Source organism: Podarcis liolepis, assembly GCF_965112155.1.
Source record: "Podarcis liolepis genome assembly, chromosome: 10".
Lineage (NCBI taxonomy): Eukaryota > Metazoa > Chordata > Lepidosauria > Squamata > Lacertidae > Podarcis > Podarcis liolepis.
The window spans coordinates 3051695-3070302 of record NC_139562.1 but is presented as its reverse complement, the minus strand read 5'-3'; the positions used below and the strand labels follow the sequence as shown (position 1 = coordinate 3070302).

The 18608-nt window shown below is 50.8% G+C and overlaps 1 protein-coding gene across 1 annotated transcript; it reads right to left on the bottom strand.

Moving 5' to 3' along the window:
• Positions 1 to 5811: 5811 nt before the first annotated feature.
• Positions 5812 to 12908, bottom strand: LOC310688157 (acrosin-like; the record flags this gene model as incomplete). Its single annotated transcript, XM_083464280.1, has 5 exons — positions 12756 to 12908; positions 10275 to 10478; positions 9184 to 9449; positions 8559 to 8704; positions 5812 to 6705 (listed from the first exon to the last, which is right to left on the bottom strand). Coding segments are annotated over exons 1-5 (1584 nt in total), but the record flags the coding sequence as incomplete, so codon positions are not given.
• Positions 12909 to 18608: the final 5700 nt, after the last annotated feature.

Sequence of the window (18608 nt, the reverse complement as noted above, 5' to 3'; positions counted from 1 at the left end):
CGGCAGAGTTTGGAGAACTTTTTTGCAGGGACATGCAACTTCTTAAGAGACCGCGATCTACTCACATGATTATGATCAACTTCGGGGGGGGGTTCAGTTGTTGAGCTTTTTTTTAGAGAGGAACATCCCTTTTTGGGGGGTGTTTTCAGGTTTAATGAATGAAAAGTGCTCAGCGATCGGTCGCTAAGGAGACAGCATCACTTCCGTTCTAGCGATCTACAGGACGGGGGAGGGGCCGGATGGAGGAGCCAGTGATTTACCAAAACCTCCAGGGGATTGACCAGTCGATCCAGATCAACCTGTTGGACACCCCTGTTTTCTTGCATTCTCCCCAAGGAAGCAAAGGAAGTCAGGTTGGCGTAAGCAAGAAGAGCCCTGTGGCTGGATCAGACCTCAGGAGGCAGGGATGGCCACCAGCCCCACCCTAGCAGCCAAAACTGAGGGAACCTTTTGGAAAACATGTATTTTTGAGGTTTGATAACACCACTTTCTTTTGGAGTAATACCGTAAAATTATTTATCAATGGGAATATCATTTCATGAAGAATGTAATGTTCAATTATCTGTATTCTATCAAAAGTTATAGCCAAATAGCCAGAAAAAGGAAGCACAACTTGCTTAGGTTGATAATGCAGTAGCTTTTCTTCATTTAAATGTAGCCAATGAGCATGTGTTTAGAGAGCCAATCAGGTGTCATCTTGTTTTGGCAGTGATCCAATCAGGTCACAGTAGGATTCAGCTATTGATGTTATGTACTGGAGCTGAGAGGAGGACATTTGTCGGTGTGTTATGTGATTGCTTTCAAGTTCTTTGGGTTATTTTTTGGTGTTCTTTCATATAGTGAGCTTGTAAAACATAATAAAATTAAAGAAATGGTGCAAAGAGTTGACTGGTCACCCAGGAAGCGATGTAAAATAGGACTATTAAGTGAAGAAGGCTACAGTTATGAAGAAATTAGAAGAAAAATTGGTGGAAACTTGACCAAGAGGTATAAGGAGACTCAGTCACTACAAAATCAGACTAGTAAAGGTTTGAAAAGATGCACAAGAAGTGATGATAGAAGAATTGAGATATTGTGCCTACGTGACAGAAGAAAATGATCTGGGTATATACAAGATGACATGGTGCAGTGTATTGTGAAATTGAGTGCAAGGTCTGTTTGCACAGACTGCAGGAATATGGTCTAAATGCTGGAATTCCAAGGAAAAAGCCATTGTTATCTCTCAGACAAAGGTTGAAAAGATTAAACTGGGCTAAAACCCATGTTAACTGGACAGCGGAACACTGGGACAGTGTTATTTGGAGTGATGAGAGCAAAATCTCCTTGCTTGGTAGTGATGGCATGAAATATGCTAGGAGAAGAATCAGAGATTTACATCCTACTTGCATTACATCTACCATGAAAGACCCAGTTAGTGTTATGATCCAGGGTTGTATGACAGCAAAAGGTGTGGGCAGAATTTGCATCATTAATGCGAATGTAAATGCCCAAAAATACATAGCCCAGACCTTTAACCCAACTGAAAATCTGTGGAACTGACTGAAGAAACCTGTTAAAAGCAATCCAGCATTAAAACCCAATTAATAGAGGCATTAATTCAATCTTGGTTTCACATTATTACAGATGCAGAACTAAAAAACTTTGTTCACTCCATGGGAAGGCGTTGTAAGGCCGTAATTAAAGCTAAAGGTTACTAAACTAAATATTAACTGACATGGTGAGAATTTTTGTATATATCGTTTTTTTCTATGTGCTTCACATTTCTTCTTTATGACTGCTGTTGTAATAAATAATCCTTCATAAAAGTTATTGCACTACATTCTTCATTAAATTATCTTTCTGTTGATATATAATTTTATGGTCTTGCTCCAAAAGAAAGTGATGTTCTGAGCCATCAAACCTCGGAAAGAAACTTTCCCCTCCCCAAAAGGTTTCCACAATTTTGGCCAGTAGCGTAGGTGGCTGTGAAAGAGGATTAGACAAAGAAAGGACCTCTGGATGGTTAAGTCCAGCCAAAGGCGACTATGGGGTTTCAGCGCTCATCTTGCTTTCAGGCTGAGGGAGCTGGAATTTGTCCACAGACAGCTTTCCGGGTTGTGGCCAGCATGACTAAACTGTTTCTGGCACAACTGAACACTGTGACAGAAACCAGAGCTCTCGGAAATGCCGTTTACCTTCCTGCCACAGCGGTACCTATTTATCTACTTGCACTGGTGTGCTTTCAAACTGCTAGGCTGGCAGGAGCTGGGATAGAGCAACGGGAGCTCACCCCATCACGGAGATTCGAACCACCGACCTGATCAGCAAGCCCAAGAGGCTCGTTGGTTTAGACCACAGTGCCACCTGTGTCCTATATTAGACACCCACTCACTCGATCATCACCTTGTGGTGAGTGGGCTTGCATGTTCCTATGACCCTTGTGAGCGAAGCTGTCGGGAATCTTGCACTCCCAGCAGGGTCACCCAAGGCGGTAAGGTCAAAGGGAAGGAGCTGGACAAAGAATGATCCAAGAAGTCCTCAACGGCAGAACAGGCGGATGATAACAAGTGGTATGTTACAACGCCTGTGTAGGCGGGTCAAGGCTGCAGCAGATAGGAATCTATTGGTTTGTCGTGGCTACTCCATGCAGGCAGAACAGAGCCCTACTGCGAAGACTCTGCGTTGGTCAGCGTGCACTGATCTACACACATAAAACAAATTCACGCACAGGCGTCTTCCAAAAACCCAACCCAAACCCCAAAAGTCCCATGGCGATCGGCAAATGGTACCGGGGGCAGGATCGTGAAATCTGGAAGCCCCTAGTCATGAACCGGCACATGGGTGGTGGACACAGATTCAGTCAAGAAATGAGGCTGTTAAGCAGCTCGGCAGCTGCATCCATGACTGAGCAGCTCTTTTTAGGATCCAGACTGCTCACCCTGAAAAGGGGAAGGGGCTGGAAACAGTGCCCTAAACATAGTCTGCCTCCCTTTTCCCCTGACTGGATTACCGCGCCCAGTGGGGTCACCACCTAACGGTCGTTAAAGACAACCCCAGTGGCTGCCTCTGTTTCCTCCTGTCTGCTTGCACGCAATCGTAGGATTCCCCCGCACCTTACAATTTACAATACAGCGAGGAAGAATACAAGCAGTCCGTTTTTCAGGTGGCCAACGGCACCAGAGTGTGGTGCTGAGCAGAACTGGCCTCAGGAGGGTGGTTGTGTGTGGCAAGACGAGCATCACACGCAGGTAACAAACATAAAAGTTTATTTCCTTCTGGATTCAATACAAAATCTGACGCAAGAGTTCCTTTTAGGGGTACTATTTGGCAGTCACTCTGCTAAGACCTACTGACTTTGGTGAGGCACTCGCGTGCCAGGGGCGCTTTGGAGTTCTTCGCCTGCGCACAAGGATTCCTTTTCTCCGCTCCTGAATCCGGGAGAGGATCTGCACCTTTCTTCTTGAGTTCCAGCTCGGTCAACTTCTCCTCCCTGGCAGCATGCAAGAATTTCTGAAGCAGTCTGAAGAAAGAGGCCACTGTGGTATTGGTATTTTTCTGGGGCTTGGGGGCAGCTGGGGCTTCTGGCTTGGGCTGAGGTGCTGGGGCTTTCGTGGTGGGTTTTGATGGGGCTTCTGTGGGTGTTGATGGAGCTTCAGTTGTGGGTTTTGATGGGGCTTCTGTGGATGTTGATGGGGCTTCAGTTGTGGGTTTTGATGGGGCTTCTGTGGGTGTTGATGGAGCTTCAGTTGTGGGTTTTGATGGGGCTTCTGTGGGTGTTGATGGAGCTTCGGTTGTGGGTTTTGATGGGACTTCTGTGGGTGTTGATGGAGCTTCGGTTGTGGTTGTTGATGGAGCTTCTGTCATGGGTATTGACGGGGCTTCTGTGGGTGTTGATGGAGCTTCGGTTGTGGGTTTTGATGGGGCTTCTGTGGGTGTTGATGGAGCTTCGGTTGTGGGTTTTGTTGGGACTTCTTTGGTTGTTGATGGAGCTTCGGATGTGGTTGTTGATGGGGCTTCGGTTGTGGGTTTTGATGGGGCTTCTGTGGGTGTTGATGGAGCTTCGGTTGTGGGTTTTGATGGGGCTTCAGTTGTGGGTTTTGATGGAGCTTCGGTTGTGGGTTTTGTTGGGACTTCTTTGGTTGTTGATGGAGCTTCGGATGTGGTTGTTGATGGGGCTTCGGTTGTGGGTTTTGATGGGGCTTCTGTGGGTGTTGATGGAGCTTCGGTTGTGGGTTTTGATGGGGCTTCAGTTGTGGGTTTTGATGGAGCTTCGGTTGTGGGTTTTGTTGGGACTTCTTTGGTTGTTGATGGAGCTTCGGATGTGGTTGTTGATGGGGCTTCGGTTGTGGGTTTTGATGGGGCTTCTGTGGGTGTTGATGGAGCTTCGGTTGTGGGTTTTGATGGGGCTTCAGTTGTGGGTTTTGATGGAGCTTCGGTTGTGGGTTTTGTTGGGACTTCTTTGGTTGTTGATGGAGCTTCGGATGTGGTTGTTGATGGGGCTTCGGTTGTGGGTTTTGATGGGGCTTCTGTGGGTGTTGATGGAGCTTCTGTGGGTGTTGATGGAGCTTCGGTTGTAGGTTTTGATGGGACTTCTGTTGTGGGTTTCGATGTCGCTTCTGCTGTGGGTGTTGATGGGGCTTCTGTCACAGGTTCCGATGGCACTTCCGTCGTGGGTTCCAGTGGGGTTTCATGCTCAAGTGGCCCTCCAGCCTCATACTCATGCTCGTACTCATATGCATAAGGCTCTCCTGTCCCATGTTCATGCTCATGCTCATGTTCATGCTCATGCTCATGCTCATGCTCATGCTCATGTTCATGCTCATGTTCATGTTCATGGTCATGTTCATACTCATACACATTTGGTCCTCCAGGCTTGTGCTCATGTTCATGCTCATGCTCAGGTGATACATCTAGCTCCATCTCAGGTTGTGTTTCATTATTGGGTTCAAGTGAGGTGTTGGACACAGTTTGAGGTAGGGACGGGGGCTTCACTTCTGGCGTAGTGCTGTTCTCAGGTTGAGGTGGAGTTGGGGGGTTGGGAGTTGGCTGAGATGCAGGTATGCCATCTGGATCTGTTTGAGGAGGGGATGCGGGCTTTGGCTGAGGTATGATTTCTGGGTCTGTTGGAGGTGTGCTCTTTGGTTGAGTTGTGGTTTCTGGCTTCCTTTGAGGTGAGGCTGTGATATTTGGTTCAGGTGTGGTTGGTATCTTAGCCTGAGGTGGGACTTTGGGCATTGGCAGAGGAGGGGTCTCTGGCTCAGGTTGAGGTATGTGTTCTGGCTTTGCCTGCGGTGGAAGTGGGGGTCTTAGTTTGGGTGGGGTTGCAGGCCTCAAATGAATTGTGATTGTGGGCTTGGTTTGAGGTGTCGACGTAGGTTTGGGTTGAGATTGGGTTTCAGGCTTGCTTTGAGTTGGGGTTGCAGGCCTGAAATGAATTGTGATTGTGGGCTTGGTTGGAGGTGTTGACGTGGTTTTGGGCTGAGATTGGGTTTCAGGCTTGGTTTGAGTTGGGGTTGCAGGCTTAAAATGAATTGTGATTGTGGGCTTGGTTGGAGGTGTTGACGTGGGTTTGGGATGAGATTGGGTTTCAGGCTTGGTTTGAGTTGCAGGCCTGAAATGAATTGTGATTGTGGGCTTGGTTGGAGTTCTGGGTTTGGGTTTGGGTTGAGATGTGGTTTCAGGCTTGGTTTCTGGTGTGGGTTTGGGTTGAGTTGTGGTTTCAGGCTTGGTTTCTGGTTTGGGTTTGTGTTGAGTTGTGGTTTCAGGCTTGAATTCTGGTGTGGGTTGAGTTGTGGTTTCAGGCTTGGTTTCGGGCATGGGTTGGGATGTGGTTTCAGGCTTGGTTTCTGGTGTGGGTTGGGATGTGGTTTCAGGCTTGGTTTCTGGTGTGGGTTGGGATGTGGTTTCAGGCTTGGTTTCTGGTGTGGGTTGGGATGTGGTTTCAGGCTTGGTTTCTGGTGTGGGTTGGGATGTGGTTTCAGGCTTGGTTTCGGGCGTGGGTTGGGATGTGGTTTTAGGCTTGGTTTCTGGTGTGAGTTTGGGCTGAGTTGTGGTTTCAGGCTTGGTTTCTGGTGTGGGTTGAGATGTGATTTCAGGCTTGGTTTCTGGCGTGGGTTGAGATGTGGTTTCAGGCTTGGTTTCTGGTGTGGGTTGGGATGTGGTTTCAGGCTTGGTTTTGGGCATGGGTTGGGATGTGGTTTCAGGCTTGGTTTCGGGCGTGGGTTGGGATGTGGTTTCAGGCTTGGTTTTGGGCATGGGTTGGGATGTGGTTTCAGGCTTGGTTTCGGGCATGGGTTGGGATGTGGTTTCAGGCTTGGTTTCGGGCGTGAGTTTGGGTTGAGATGTGGTTTCAGGCTTGGTTTCGGGCGTGGGTGTGGGTTGAGATGTGCTTGTGGATGTGGTCTCCTCTTGTGGCTTCGGCTGCGATGAGGCTGTGGGCTTGCGGCTGGTCTCAGACCAATGGAAAGGGTTTGTCGGAGGATGGAATAAGATAGTGACGTGAGGTGTCTTCAGCTTCCGGGGTGCCGAAGGGGCAGGCTCTGGGGTGGGTGGGGGCTGGGGCATGGGTCCTGCCCACCCCTTCACCCAGGCATACAAGGGCTGTGTGGCGGCGTAGACTCCTGGCCGATGTGCTTTGCCACAGTCTTGGCCCCAGCTGGTGACTCCAATCACCCAAAACGGCTCAGATGCCTCTTCCTTGCACATGAGGGGGCTCCCACTGTCTCCCTGAAGCGACAAGACACGCAGAAGAAGCGGGGAGTGAGCAACCGATTGCATTTGTCTCAAAAGGAGGGAAGAAAGGGGTGGCCACTGGGGCGTTGCGGGGTTTCCAGAAGCGCTGGGCAGCTGAAGGGCTGCAGGGGGCAAAGAGATGCTAACTGTCTCCCATGGGTGAGTCAAGGGTGTTGGCGGTGGGTGGCAAGCGAGAGCCACATTGGCCCATTCTCAGCTCTCCGGAGGCCGCATCTCAGCCTGCCGGTGGCCAAAGTGAGTGTGATTTTTGTAAAGGGCAAACTGAAGTATATTGGAGGCTCCCCAAACCCTTTAGATATCGCAACAGAGGAGTGGTCACTAAATAGAAACATATGGCACAGATATATTTTCCATGGCTGACTGAGGATTCGAACCCTGCTCTCCTGTGTCCTAGTCCCGCACTCTGACCATTACACCACCACTGGCTCTGATCTTACCACTTGTGCTTTGCCACTTTCACAGTGGCTAGGTGTGGGCTGCCCTGCCTGGTCGGCTGGGGGGCAGGCGCTGGGGGCGTGTGGGGCCCGTGCCAAGGGTGAACGCAGCCCGCCTTTAACAGACTCCTCGCCCTCTGCCTCCATCCACCTGCCCACTGGACCAACCTGCCTGCTGCCACACCATACTGGAGCCCCGGAGAGCACGGCTGCCCTTCTCCTGCTTGCCTCTCCCTTCCCATCCAGGTGGAGCCTCTCACCTCTCCTGGGGGGGTGGGTGGCAGTGCCTTCTCCGTCCCTCCCTCTCAGTTGGCCCATGGGCAGGGCATGCGCCAACCAAGGGGAGAAGGAGACTCCATCCCATCCCCTGAGGACCCAGCCTGGGTGCAGCTTGGCTTGCCTCCCCACAGCTGTGGCCACCGTGTCGTGGGGGTACCCCCTCAGAAATGTGCACATGGGGCCACGCCCCCCGGCCCCCCAACACTTTGCCTCTGGGCTGATGACCCCAAATGATGATGTGAGCCAAAGGAGCTGGGCCCCTATATCCTCAGAATAAGGCTGTTTCCTGCATAGCCACTTCCGTGCTGGCCAAGGAGGTGGGGTTGTGGGCTTCACGCCCCTCCCCCACGCGCGCGGGGGCTGGCTCCAGCCCCCGCGATAACAAGGGAATCCCCGTCTATCCTGGGGCAGCCAATCAGCTGGCTCCAGGGGTGGGGCCTCGGCTATTTAACCCGCCCACGGTAGCGAAGGGTTACTCTCCTTCGCTACAGCTGACACGGTTTTCCCTCCCATCCCACCCATTTAGGTTAGGCTCTCTGACGTTGCTATGAACTACGGTTGGTCGCCGTCAAGGGGCCTGGTAGGAATTTTCCCAAATGGCAGATTGGAACGAGCCGTTTGGTTTTCGCCTACCTCGTAGCAAATCGTCACAACTCTTCGGTATTGGCGGTTAGGCATTGATGGGGCTTACAGTCCTATTGTTACACAAATGAAGGGGGAGGGAACGCCATCACCTCCCCCCAAACATGGGTAGTCTGGTAAAGGATTCCGGGGGGCGTGACCTTGTCCTAAGCCTAAGGAGGTGTGGGCCCACGGCAAGCCCCCACGCGGTGACACGGGGGGGAGGTCCTAGTTGATGTGCCTCAGCAGGACTCCTCCCCCTGGTGATTAACCCTTCCGGCTTTTAGGCGGTTAGTAGATAGGACCAGTGCCTAAGGCCAATACCGCTCAATTCCTGTAATCAATAACGTTGTGGCCTAATTTGACCCATTAACCTGAATTCTTGTGTCCTGTGTCTTTATTTCTTGGGGGGAGGCGGGAACTTGCCACGCAACCTCGAATCTGACACCCAGTTCCACATATCTGAAGCTGCCGAGGATATTGGCACCTTACCTGGCAGCTGTCGGTGCCTCCTTGTTCGTACCCTGCGCAGAGGCTGTTCTCTCTTACGGTCCCGTTGTACCAGCTGCTGCTGTTGCACGTCTGGGTGGAAAAGCGATTGACCTTTGCCTCCTGCATCATGTCTGATGCCTCCACCCCTGTTGGCAGGGGAAGAGCAACTCTTTAGTCTGTGGTGTGTGTGCCCCCCAGACCTGTTCCTAGACAGCTTGATGCTGGAACTTCAGCTACAACCGAAGCCCCACCTAGGAAAGGAAGTGCCCCCACCTGACCCCAGGATCCTTAAGGAGCAACATCGCCGGGACTGCCACTTTGGGGGTGTTGAACAGAGGCAAGCGGATATAATCATCATCATCATCATTGCAAATTTTTATTTATACCCCACCCTCCCCAGCCAGGGCTGGACTCAGGGCAGCTAACACAGAATATAAATTACAATAAAACATGGAAAGTTGCCCAGAAGGGCTTACGGCTCCCAAGCTCAAATAGTTCCTTCTCCCTGCTGTAAAAGGGGGCCAGCCAAGGTCCCCAGAGGAACCTCTCAGCTGCCTTTCCCCACCTGCTTTGTCTGCTCGGGTGCCAGGGTGCGGCAGGGAGGCCGCCTCGGCCAAGCTCTCACCTTTCGCTTTGCTGAGTCCCCAGCCACTGATGTAGCAGAAAGACAGAGCGGCCACGCTGACGGTACTGTCGGGCATGCAGGCCGGCTGGATGTAGTCGCTGCAGATGATGGGCTGGTCCAGCTCCATCAGCGCCACGTCGTTGACCTGCGTGGTCGGCTGGTAGGCTTCGTGCACCACCACTTGCTTGATGTAGCGCACGTGGACCTCCGAGCCGAGGACGGAGAGCTTCGAAGCACCGATCACTGCGCGCCAGTGCGGAAGGCTCCTGGAGAGCAGAAGAAGCTGTGAAGCCGAGCACAGCTCAGGACTCCAGTACCCCAAGAACTGCCTCTCCCCATATGAACTGACCTGGACCCAGGAGGTCCAGAGGGCGGCAACAGGAGAATAGGGCCTTTTCAGTGGTGGCTCCCCTTTTGTGCAATGCACTCCCCAGGGAGGCTCGCCTGGCACCATCATTACATATATTCAGGCACCAGGCAGAAAGGCATTCCTTTGTAATCAGACTTTTAGGCATGGAGAACTTATTTGTTTTATATTCAGTGGACACAGCTTGGATATTTTGTAATACTAAATTGTATGCAGGTATACTTATTAATCGTAGAATCGTAGAATTGTAGTGTAAGGTCATCCTCGTCCAATCTTCGTTTCAGAAGTCACAATTACACGTACGATTATATATACAGTGGTACCTCAGTTCCCGAAAGCTTCCGTTATCAAATGTTTCGGAAGCCGAAAACCCAAAAGTAAATGCTTCCGTTTTCGAACATTTTACGGAACCCGAATATGCGATGTCGCTTCTGCTGAGTGCAAGGAGCTCTTGCAACCAATGGGAAGCCGCGCCTCGGTTTTCGAACATTTCGGAAGCTGAACGGTTTTCCAGAATGGATTACGTTCAAGAACCGAGGTATCACTGTATTTCTATTGGATCACCTGCGGCTTTGTGTTTTTTGTTCCTTATACTTGGGGACCCGCACCCGTTTTCCCCATTGCCCCCTACATGGCCCGGCTCCCAGTGGTCAGGGCATACGGCCAGTCAGGGGGGCATCTTCCTTCGCCTCATCCATCCCCAACCACTTTGGCTCCTGCTTACTTTTTGCTTCCAAAGCAGTGGGCGGCTGTGAGGACCCACCGGGCAGTGATGAGGGCGCCTCCGCAGGTGTGCTTGTGCCCCGTCAACGTTGGCAGCTGCAAGCTGACGATCCAGGGCCAGGCCCCTGGCAGGGCATCGGCCCCACCCGTAGTCCGCCCTGTGCCACCACCATGGCCTGGCACCAAGGGGCGCCTTCCACAGACTCTGAAAGAGAAGTCGTGGTCAGTGCTTCCTCGCTCCCAGTGGTCCGTTCTGCACGTCGAGAGGCAGTGTGGTGCAATGGTTAGAGCATCAGACTGGGGCAAGAGCAGGGTTCAAATAATAATAATAATAATAATAATAATAATAATAATTTATTATTTATACCCCAACCATCTGGCTGAGTTTCCCCAGCCGCTCTGGGCAGTTCCCAATCAAGTGTTAAAAACAATACAGCATTAAATATTAAAAACTTCCCTGAACAGGGCTGCCTTCAGATGTCTTTTAAAGATAGGATAGCTGCTTATTTCCTTGACATCTGATGGGAGGGCGTTCCACAGGGTGGGCACCACTACCGAGAAGGCCCTCTGTCTGGTTCCCTGTAACCTCACTTCTTGCAATGAGGGAACCCTCGGAGCTGGACCTCAGTGTCTGTGCTGGACGGTGGGGGTGGAGACTCTCCTTCGGGCATACTGGGCCGAGGGCATTTAGGGCTTTCAAGGGAGCACCAACACTTTGACTTGTGCTTGGAAACGTCCTGGGAGCCAATGCAGATCTCTCAGGACCGGTGTTATGTGGTCCTGGCGGCCGCTCCCAGTCACCAGTCTAGCTGCCGCTTTCTGGATTAATTGCAGTTTCCGGGTCACCTTCAAAGGTAGCCCCACGTAGAGCACGTTGCAGTAGTCCAAGCGGGAGATACCTAGAGCATGCACCACTCTGGCAAGACAGTCTGCGGGCAGGGAGGGTCTTAGCCCTCTCAGCCATGAAGCTCACTGGTGGTGGTGACCTTGGGGGTCAGACACTCAATCTCAGCCTAACCTACAGGGCTGTTGTGGGGATTAAATAAGGACCGTGATGGGGAACCATGTGCACCACCTAGAGCTCATTGGATCAAAGATGCATAAATGCAATAAACATCTTGCCTGGTGCCAGCTAATGTTTTCACTGCATGAAATGGCATGGCTCATGTTCCCACCTAAATTGCTCCCTACCATCCTTAGACACTGTTCTTCCTTTATCCATGGACCTTTGGGTCCATGCAGGTCTTTAACTTTGTTGCTGCTCGCCCATCTACAGCCATCCTCAAGGTGGGGGTGTACTCTACGCGGGGCTGCCCTTGAGACTGACCCAGAAACTCCAGCGGGTACAGAATGCCACGACGAGACTCCTTACGGTGTCCTCGCCATGGAATCACATTCACCCAGTGCTATACCAGCTGCACTGGCTCCCGGTGGAGCACAGGATCAGGTTTAAGGTGCTGGTTTTAACCTTTAAAGCCCTATACGGCCTAGGACCCTCGTACCTACGGGACCGTCTCTCCTGGTATGTCCCATGGAGGACCTTATGGTCTTCAAACAAAAACATCTTGGAGGTCCCGGGCCACAGAAAGGTTAGGCTGGCCTCAACCAGAGCCAGGGCTTTTTCGGCTGTGTCCCCGATCTGGTGGAACGCTCTGTCCCAAGAGTCCCTGCGGGACTTGACATCTTTCTGCCTGCAAGACAGAGCTGTTCCGCCAGGCCTTTGGCCAAGTCGCAGCCTGACCCCCTCCTTTGGTGATCCTCACAGAGCTCTAGCCCAACGGTTGCCATTGATTTGATTTGAACTGATTTTAGAATGAATTGATTTTAGAATACTGTATTACTTTACTGTTGTTAGCTGCTCTGAGCCCGGCTTCGGTTGGGGAGGGTGGGATATAAATAAATTATTATTATTATTATTATTATTATTATTATTATTATTATTATTATTATTATTTACACAAGGGTCTTTCCCCTTCGCAGGACATCCTTCTGTTGCCCTGAACACACATATTCACACAACAATAATTCTGCAGCCATGGCCACGTCTACTGAGTTGAGATCAACTCTGTAACATTTGTCCCATGGGATCCTCAGTGTGGAGATCTGAAGAAAAGGGTCCTCCTTTCCATAATGAAACAGAGAGAGAGCCTGCTGGATCAGGCCATCTAGTCCATCATCCTGTCCTCACAGTGGACAGGATACCCCAAAGGGACACCGGAAAGCTGGACCCAGGCACATGGAGCCCTCACCATGTCTGCAGTTTCCAGCAACTAGTATTCAGAAGCATTGCTTCCCCCAGCACTGGAGGCAGAGCAGAGCCTTCCTAATAGCCATGAATAGTCCTCTCTTCCATGAAGTTGAAAGCCACCCAAGTTGGTGGCCGTCTCTGCCTCCTGTGGGAGAGAGTTCCATTGTTGAACTAGGCACTAAGTGAAGCAGCATTAAGCTTCCTGCTGGACTCTTGTCTGTTCCCGTCACTTACTCGCAAGTATCAACTATGGCACGGCTGGGCCAGACAGTGGCCAGGATCTGGAGTAGCAGGAGCAGCCATCTCATCCTCCTCTTGGCTCCAGATGCTACTCCTATCGCCGCATTCTCCCACCGCTCTTGACCTCACAAATGCACTTTGCCGAGCCGCATCCAATCAGCAGGGAGCCAGTATGACATCACACGGAACAGATGTTCTTTTTTGATGCGGAATGCATTGCCAACATTAATAGAAGGTCCCCCGAGCCCAAGGGAGGAGTGGTCCTCAAAGCATCACCCGTGGTCTGGGCTCCCAGCCCTGGGAGATGTGTCTTGGAGCAACCCTGGCTGCAGGCACAGCAGGAAGTGTCTTCTGCGCCTGACCTCCTTTGCATAAGACCACCGGGAGAACCTCCTGGATCTGGCCGAAGGAGCCCCCTCTAGTCCATCACTCTGTTCTTGCAGTGGCCAACCAGATGCCATGGTGGGAAAGCGGCAAGCAGGATTGGAACACAAGACCACTCTCTGTTCCTGCAGTTTCCAGCAGTTGGTATTCAGAAACATTTTGCCTCCGGCTGTAGAGGCTGGCGGTTCGAATCCCTGCGACGGGGTGAGCTCCTGTTGCTCTGCCCCCCTCCTGCCTACCTAGCAGTTCGAAAGCACACCAGCGCAAGTAGATAAATAGGTACTGCTGCGGCGGGAAGGTAAACAGCATTTTCGTGTGCTTTGGTTTCCATCACGGTGTTTTCTTGTGCCAGAAGCAGTTTAGTCCTGCTGGCCACATGACTTGGAAAGCTGTCTGTGGACAAACGCTGGCTCCCTCAGCCTGAAAGTGAGATGAGCGCAACAACCCCATAGTCACCTTTGACTGGACATAACCGTCCAAGGGTCTTTTGCCTTTACCTTTTTACCTGTGTGCAGAAGGACTTTCTTTTATCCACCCTGAATCTTCCCACTTTCAGCATCATTACATGCCCACAACCTCTAGCGTTATGAGACAGAATAACTTTTTCTCCATCTGCTTTCTCTGTACAAACGTTGCCTCTTGCGATGCCCCAGCCGCTGCAAAATCTCCTTATAGGGCAGTCATTCCACCCCCTCGATTGTTTTGATGGCCCTTTTCCGAACCTTTAGCAACCCTACAATATCCTCTTCGGGGTGAGGTGACCAGAACTCTACACAGCACGCTGTTCTGGTACTCCTAGTCTGTACGAGAATCCCCTTAACCCATTGCATTTTCCCTTGCTAGGGTACCCTAAGAGATAAGGTCAGACACATTGCCTGGCACTCAGGAGAACCAAAGGCACCGGTTTGACACACCCAGCAGAATGAAGTGGTTAGAATTCTGAGATAGGAGGGGGGGACTGTTCCTTTTCAGAACTTCGGAGGTAGAGAGTGCCGGTTTCACATGTTCACTCATGTATAAATAATCCTCTGCATGTAAATAATAATAATAAATTCACATCAGAAGAGTGGTCTTCTAGTTCAGGTCATTCCCTGCCTGTTTTGCACTGAATTTTTCATGTGGAAGAGCATTTTAAAATAAGGGTTCTCCCCCACAGCTGTGATTCAAAGTGGCATAATCCATTCTCCACCAGATTCTAATTCCTGCACAGTGAGCCAGGCTAGGGTATAGAATATAGAGCAGCCTTCCCTGATCCAGATGTTTTGGACTACAACTCCCATCAGCCTCAGGCAGCGCCAATGGGAAGTGGCCTTTGTTGGGAGCAATAAGTTTGTTGTTGTTTAGTCGTTTAGTCATTTCTGACTCTTCGTGACCCCATGGACCAGAGCATGCCAGGCACTCCTGTCTTCCACTGCCTCCCACAGTTTGGTCAAACTCATGCTGGTAGCTTCGAGAACAGTATCCAACCATCTCGTCCTCTGTCGTCCCCTTCTCCTTGTGCCCTCCATCTTCCCCAACATCAGGGTCTTTTCCAGGGAGTCTTCTCTTCTCATGAGGTGGCCAAAGTATTGGAGCCTCAGCTTCAGGATCTGTCCTTCCAGTGAGCATTCAGGGCTGATTTCCTTCAGAATGGAGAGGTTTGATCTTCTTGCAGTCCGTGGGACTCTCAAGAGTCTCCTCCAGCACCAGAATTCAAAAGCATCAATTCTTCGGTGATCAGCCAGAAGGTCCAAGCCTAAGGTCTTTATGGTCCAAGCAATAAGTTACCTGGTTGCAATAAGTTACCTGGACCATTGGGTGGGAGGATAGACAGAAAGGCAACCAGTTCTTCCCTTGCCAGTTCCTTCTCTTTCAGCAGCTGTTTGTTGGCAAAGCAGGCAACCTCCTTTCTGACTTTGTGTCCTCCCTCCCTCTTCCTTCTCCAGCTCAGCATGAGTTAGTCAGTGTGCGCTAGTGCCTCCATCTTGGCTGTGGGAGAAACCTGTGCTCAGAATGCCTTTGTTTGGCACGACAAATAAACCTCCGGTTTCCTTTGTCCTTTCAACTTTATTGGGCTTCTTCGTTCTGCACAATGCTGCGATATATTTACAGCAGGCCCACATCCCACGTGTGGGATTATTATTCCAGGAGTTCGTAAAATCGTGCAAAAGCAGGAAGACCCCTGGAACCACACATGTACACATCCCGTTTAACTATCCTTGCCTTCCGGGGCTCTGGGAAGGCTACATGAGATCTTGTCGGGACTTTGCAAGATCTCATGAGATCCCAGACAGCCCCTTCTGACTGTCTTCCCCCCACCCACCAGCTCCCCATTTATTTATTTATTTGTCTCCTGCCTGCGAAATCGCTTAAGTACAGTAAATCACACATAAGTTGCAGGTCTACTGTGCCAAATTCTAACAACCATTAGCATTAGAAATAAAGGAAGGGGAAGGGGTGTCCTGAGGCCAAGGAGACCGATGATAATAATATATAATAATAATTTATTATTTATAACCCGCCCATCTGGCTGAGTTTCCCCAGCCACTCTGGGTGGCTCCCAATTGAGTTTAAAAACAATACAGCACAAAATATTAAAAACTTCCCTTAACAGGGCTGCCTTCAGATGTCTTTCAAAAATAAGATCGCTGCTTATTTCCTTGACATCTGATGGGAGGGCGTTCCACAGGGCGGGTGCCACCACTGAGAAGGCCCTCTGCCTGCTTCCCTGAAACCTCACTTCTCGCAAGGAGGGAACCGCCAGAAGGCCCTCGGCGCTGGACCTCAGCGTCCGGGCAGAATGATGGGGGTGGAGACGCTCCTTCAGGTATACTGGACCGAGGCTGTTTAGGGCTTTAAAGGTCAGCACCAACACTTTGAATTGTGCTCGGAAAAGTACTGAGAGCCAGTGTAGGTCTTTCAAGACCAGTGTTATGTGGTCTCGGCGGCCACTCCCAGTCCCCAGTCTAGCTGCCACATTCTGGATTAGTTGTAGTTTCCGGGTCACCTTCAAAGGTTGCCCCACATAGAGCGCATTGCAGTAGTCCAAGTGGGAGATAACCATAGCGTGCACCACTCTGGCAAGAAAGTCCGCGGGCAGGGAGGGTCTAATCCTGCGTACCAGATGGAGCTGGCAGACAGCTGCCCTGGATGCAGAACTGACTTGCACCTCCATGAGTCCATAATGACTCCCAGGCTGCGCACCTATTCCTTCAGGGGCAGAGTAGCCCCATTCAGGACCAGGGAGTCCCCCACACCCACCACATGATGATGGTGATGATGATAGTGGTATTGGTGGTGATTATTGATGATGATGATGATGATGATTTATACCCCGCCCATCTGGTTGTGACAAGGTGTGAGAGGCATGTTGGGAAAAGGTGCAGGCGGATCTATCCATTTTCGTTTCTCTTTCTTCCTCATTTCCCCAGCCTTCCATTCTTCACATTTTGTACATCAGTTTGAGATTCTTTTATTTTTTTTAAAGTCCTTGTGAAAATTCATCACTGTGAATTTCTCCAAAGTTTGTGTGAAATTTTGCCTAATGTACACATTTTCGCAAAGCATGTAATTCAACATTTGCATGTTACTTTCATAGAATCATAGAATCCTAGAGTTGGAAGAGACCACAAGGGCCCTCGAGTCCAACCCCCTGCCAAGCAGGAAACACCGTCAGAGCACTCCTGACATATGGTTGTCAAGCCTCTGCTTAAAGACCTCCAAAGGAGGAGACTCCACCACACTCCTTGGCAGCAAATTCCACTGTCCAACAGCTCTTACTGTCAGGAAGTTCTTCCTAATGTTTAGGTGGAATCTTCTTTCTTGTAGTTTGGATCCATTGCTCCGTGTCCGCTTCTCTGGAGCAGCAGAAAACAACCTTTCTCCCTCCTCTATGTGACATCCTTTTCTATATTTGAACATGGCTATCATATCACCCCTTAACCTCCTCTTCTCCAGGCTAAACATGCCCAGCTCCCTTAGCCGTTCCTCATAAGGCATCGTTTCCAGGCCTTTGACCATTTTCACCAAGGCACACATTTCTGTTCATGTTTGGCTCTGGGATGTGCATTTTTCATGCACGTACATTGACTGGAAACCTGCACTGCAAAATTCAGAGAAGTGCGGATTTTGAAGTGCAGCTAGGTATCTGTTTGTGGGGGGGGGGGTGCAAATAGGCCAGGTTCACCTTTAAATGCAAACTGTATTAAATTTCTGCCCCCATCCTGAGTTGGGTCAGAAGGAGGAAATCCAGGGAAAAGAGAACAGCAAAGCCACTTCTGCCCTAGGAGGAGGTGGGGTTGCGGGCTTCACAGCCCCTCCAAGTGAGCAGCGGGCGGAGCCAGCCCCGCACTATTGGGGGATTCCTGGCCGCATCATCCCCTGGCCAGCCAATCGACTGGCTTGGGGGGCATGGCCTGCCCTATTTAACACAGGACGCAGCCGGGGATCTCCCTCTTTGCCGCCTACCAGCTATTCCTGCTTTTCCCACCCTCCCGCCCTATAAGGTTTTAGTTCTTTGACCTTGCTATGGACTTTGGTTGGTCGCCATTGAGGGACCTGGTCGGAATTTTTCCACTTGGCAAATTGGCACCTGCCACTTGGTTTTCGCCTACCTCGTAGCAAATCGTCACAGCTTTCTTGGTATTGGCGGTTAGGCATTGGCATTGCTCTGTAGATGGAAAAGGGGAGGTAGCGCCATCACCTGCCCCACATATTGAAGGGTCGTTAGTTAATGGATTCTGGGGGGCGTGGCCCTGTCCGAAGCCTAGGGTGGTGAGGGCCTAAGGCACACCCCCTATTGGTGACCCCGAGAGAGTTCCTAGTTGATGTGCATCAGCAGGACTCCCCCTACTGGTGGTTAACCCTTCCCGGACTTCAAGCAGAAGGGCTGGAGTCGGATATAGTCAGTTAGGACCAATGCCTAAGCCAATACCACTCTTCACCTGTAACCAATAAAGTTGTGGCCTTTTTTTAGCCCATTAACCTTAATAATTGTGTCATGTGTCATTATTTCCACCTGGGGGGGGGGGGTCGGGAACTTGCCATGCAAGCGGGAAAGTGTTAAGACAGGAGCCGGTTGTCATGAATGGTGGGATGGAGGGGCAGAGATGACTTGCCCTTTGGTTGCCTGCATTGCTGCAGCATGTCAGAATGGAGAGGGGAAGGGGTGAGCTGGGGGCAAGGCCAGCATGGTGCAATGCAGGGAGCAGGAGCCAAGGGACAGCTCTGCTAGCGTGTTTGCACCACGCTGAACTTGCTCTCTCCTTGCACCCCTCCTCTGTCCTGGTATTTAGCAGCAACTCAGGCAACCAGGAGTGAGTTGGCTCTGCCACACCACAATGCCATCTGCTGCTTGCTCTGAATTAGGTAAAATAACCCAGAGCCTAGCCCAAAGGCGAATGCTGCCCTGTGCTCCTTGCTGAGGAAGGGCAGGAAATACCGTACTTTTCCGTGTATACATTGCCCCCGTGTATAAGACGTCCC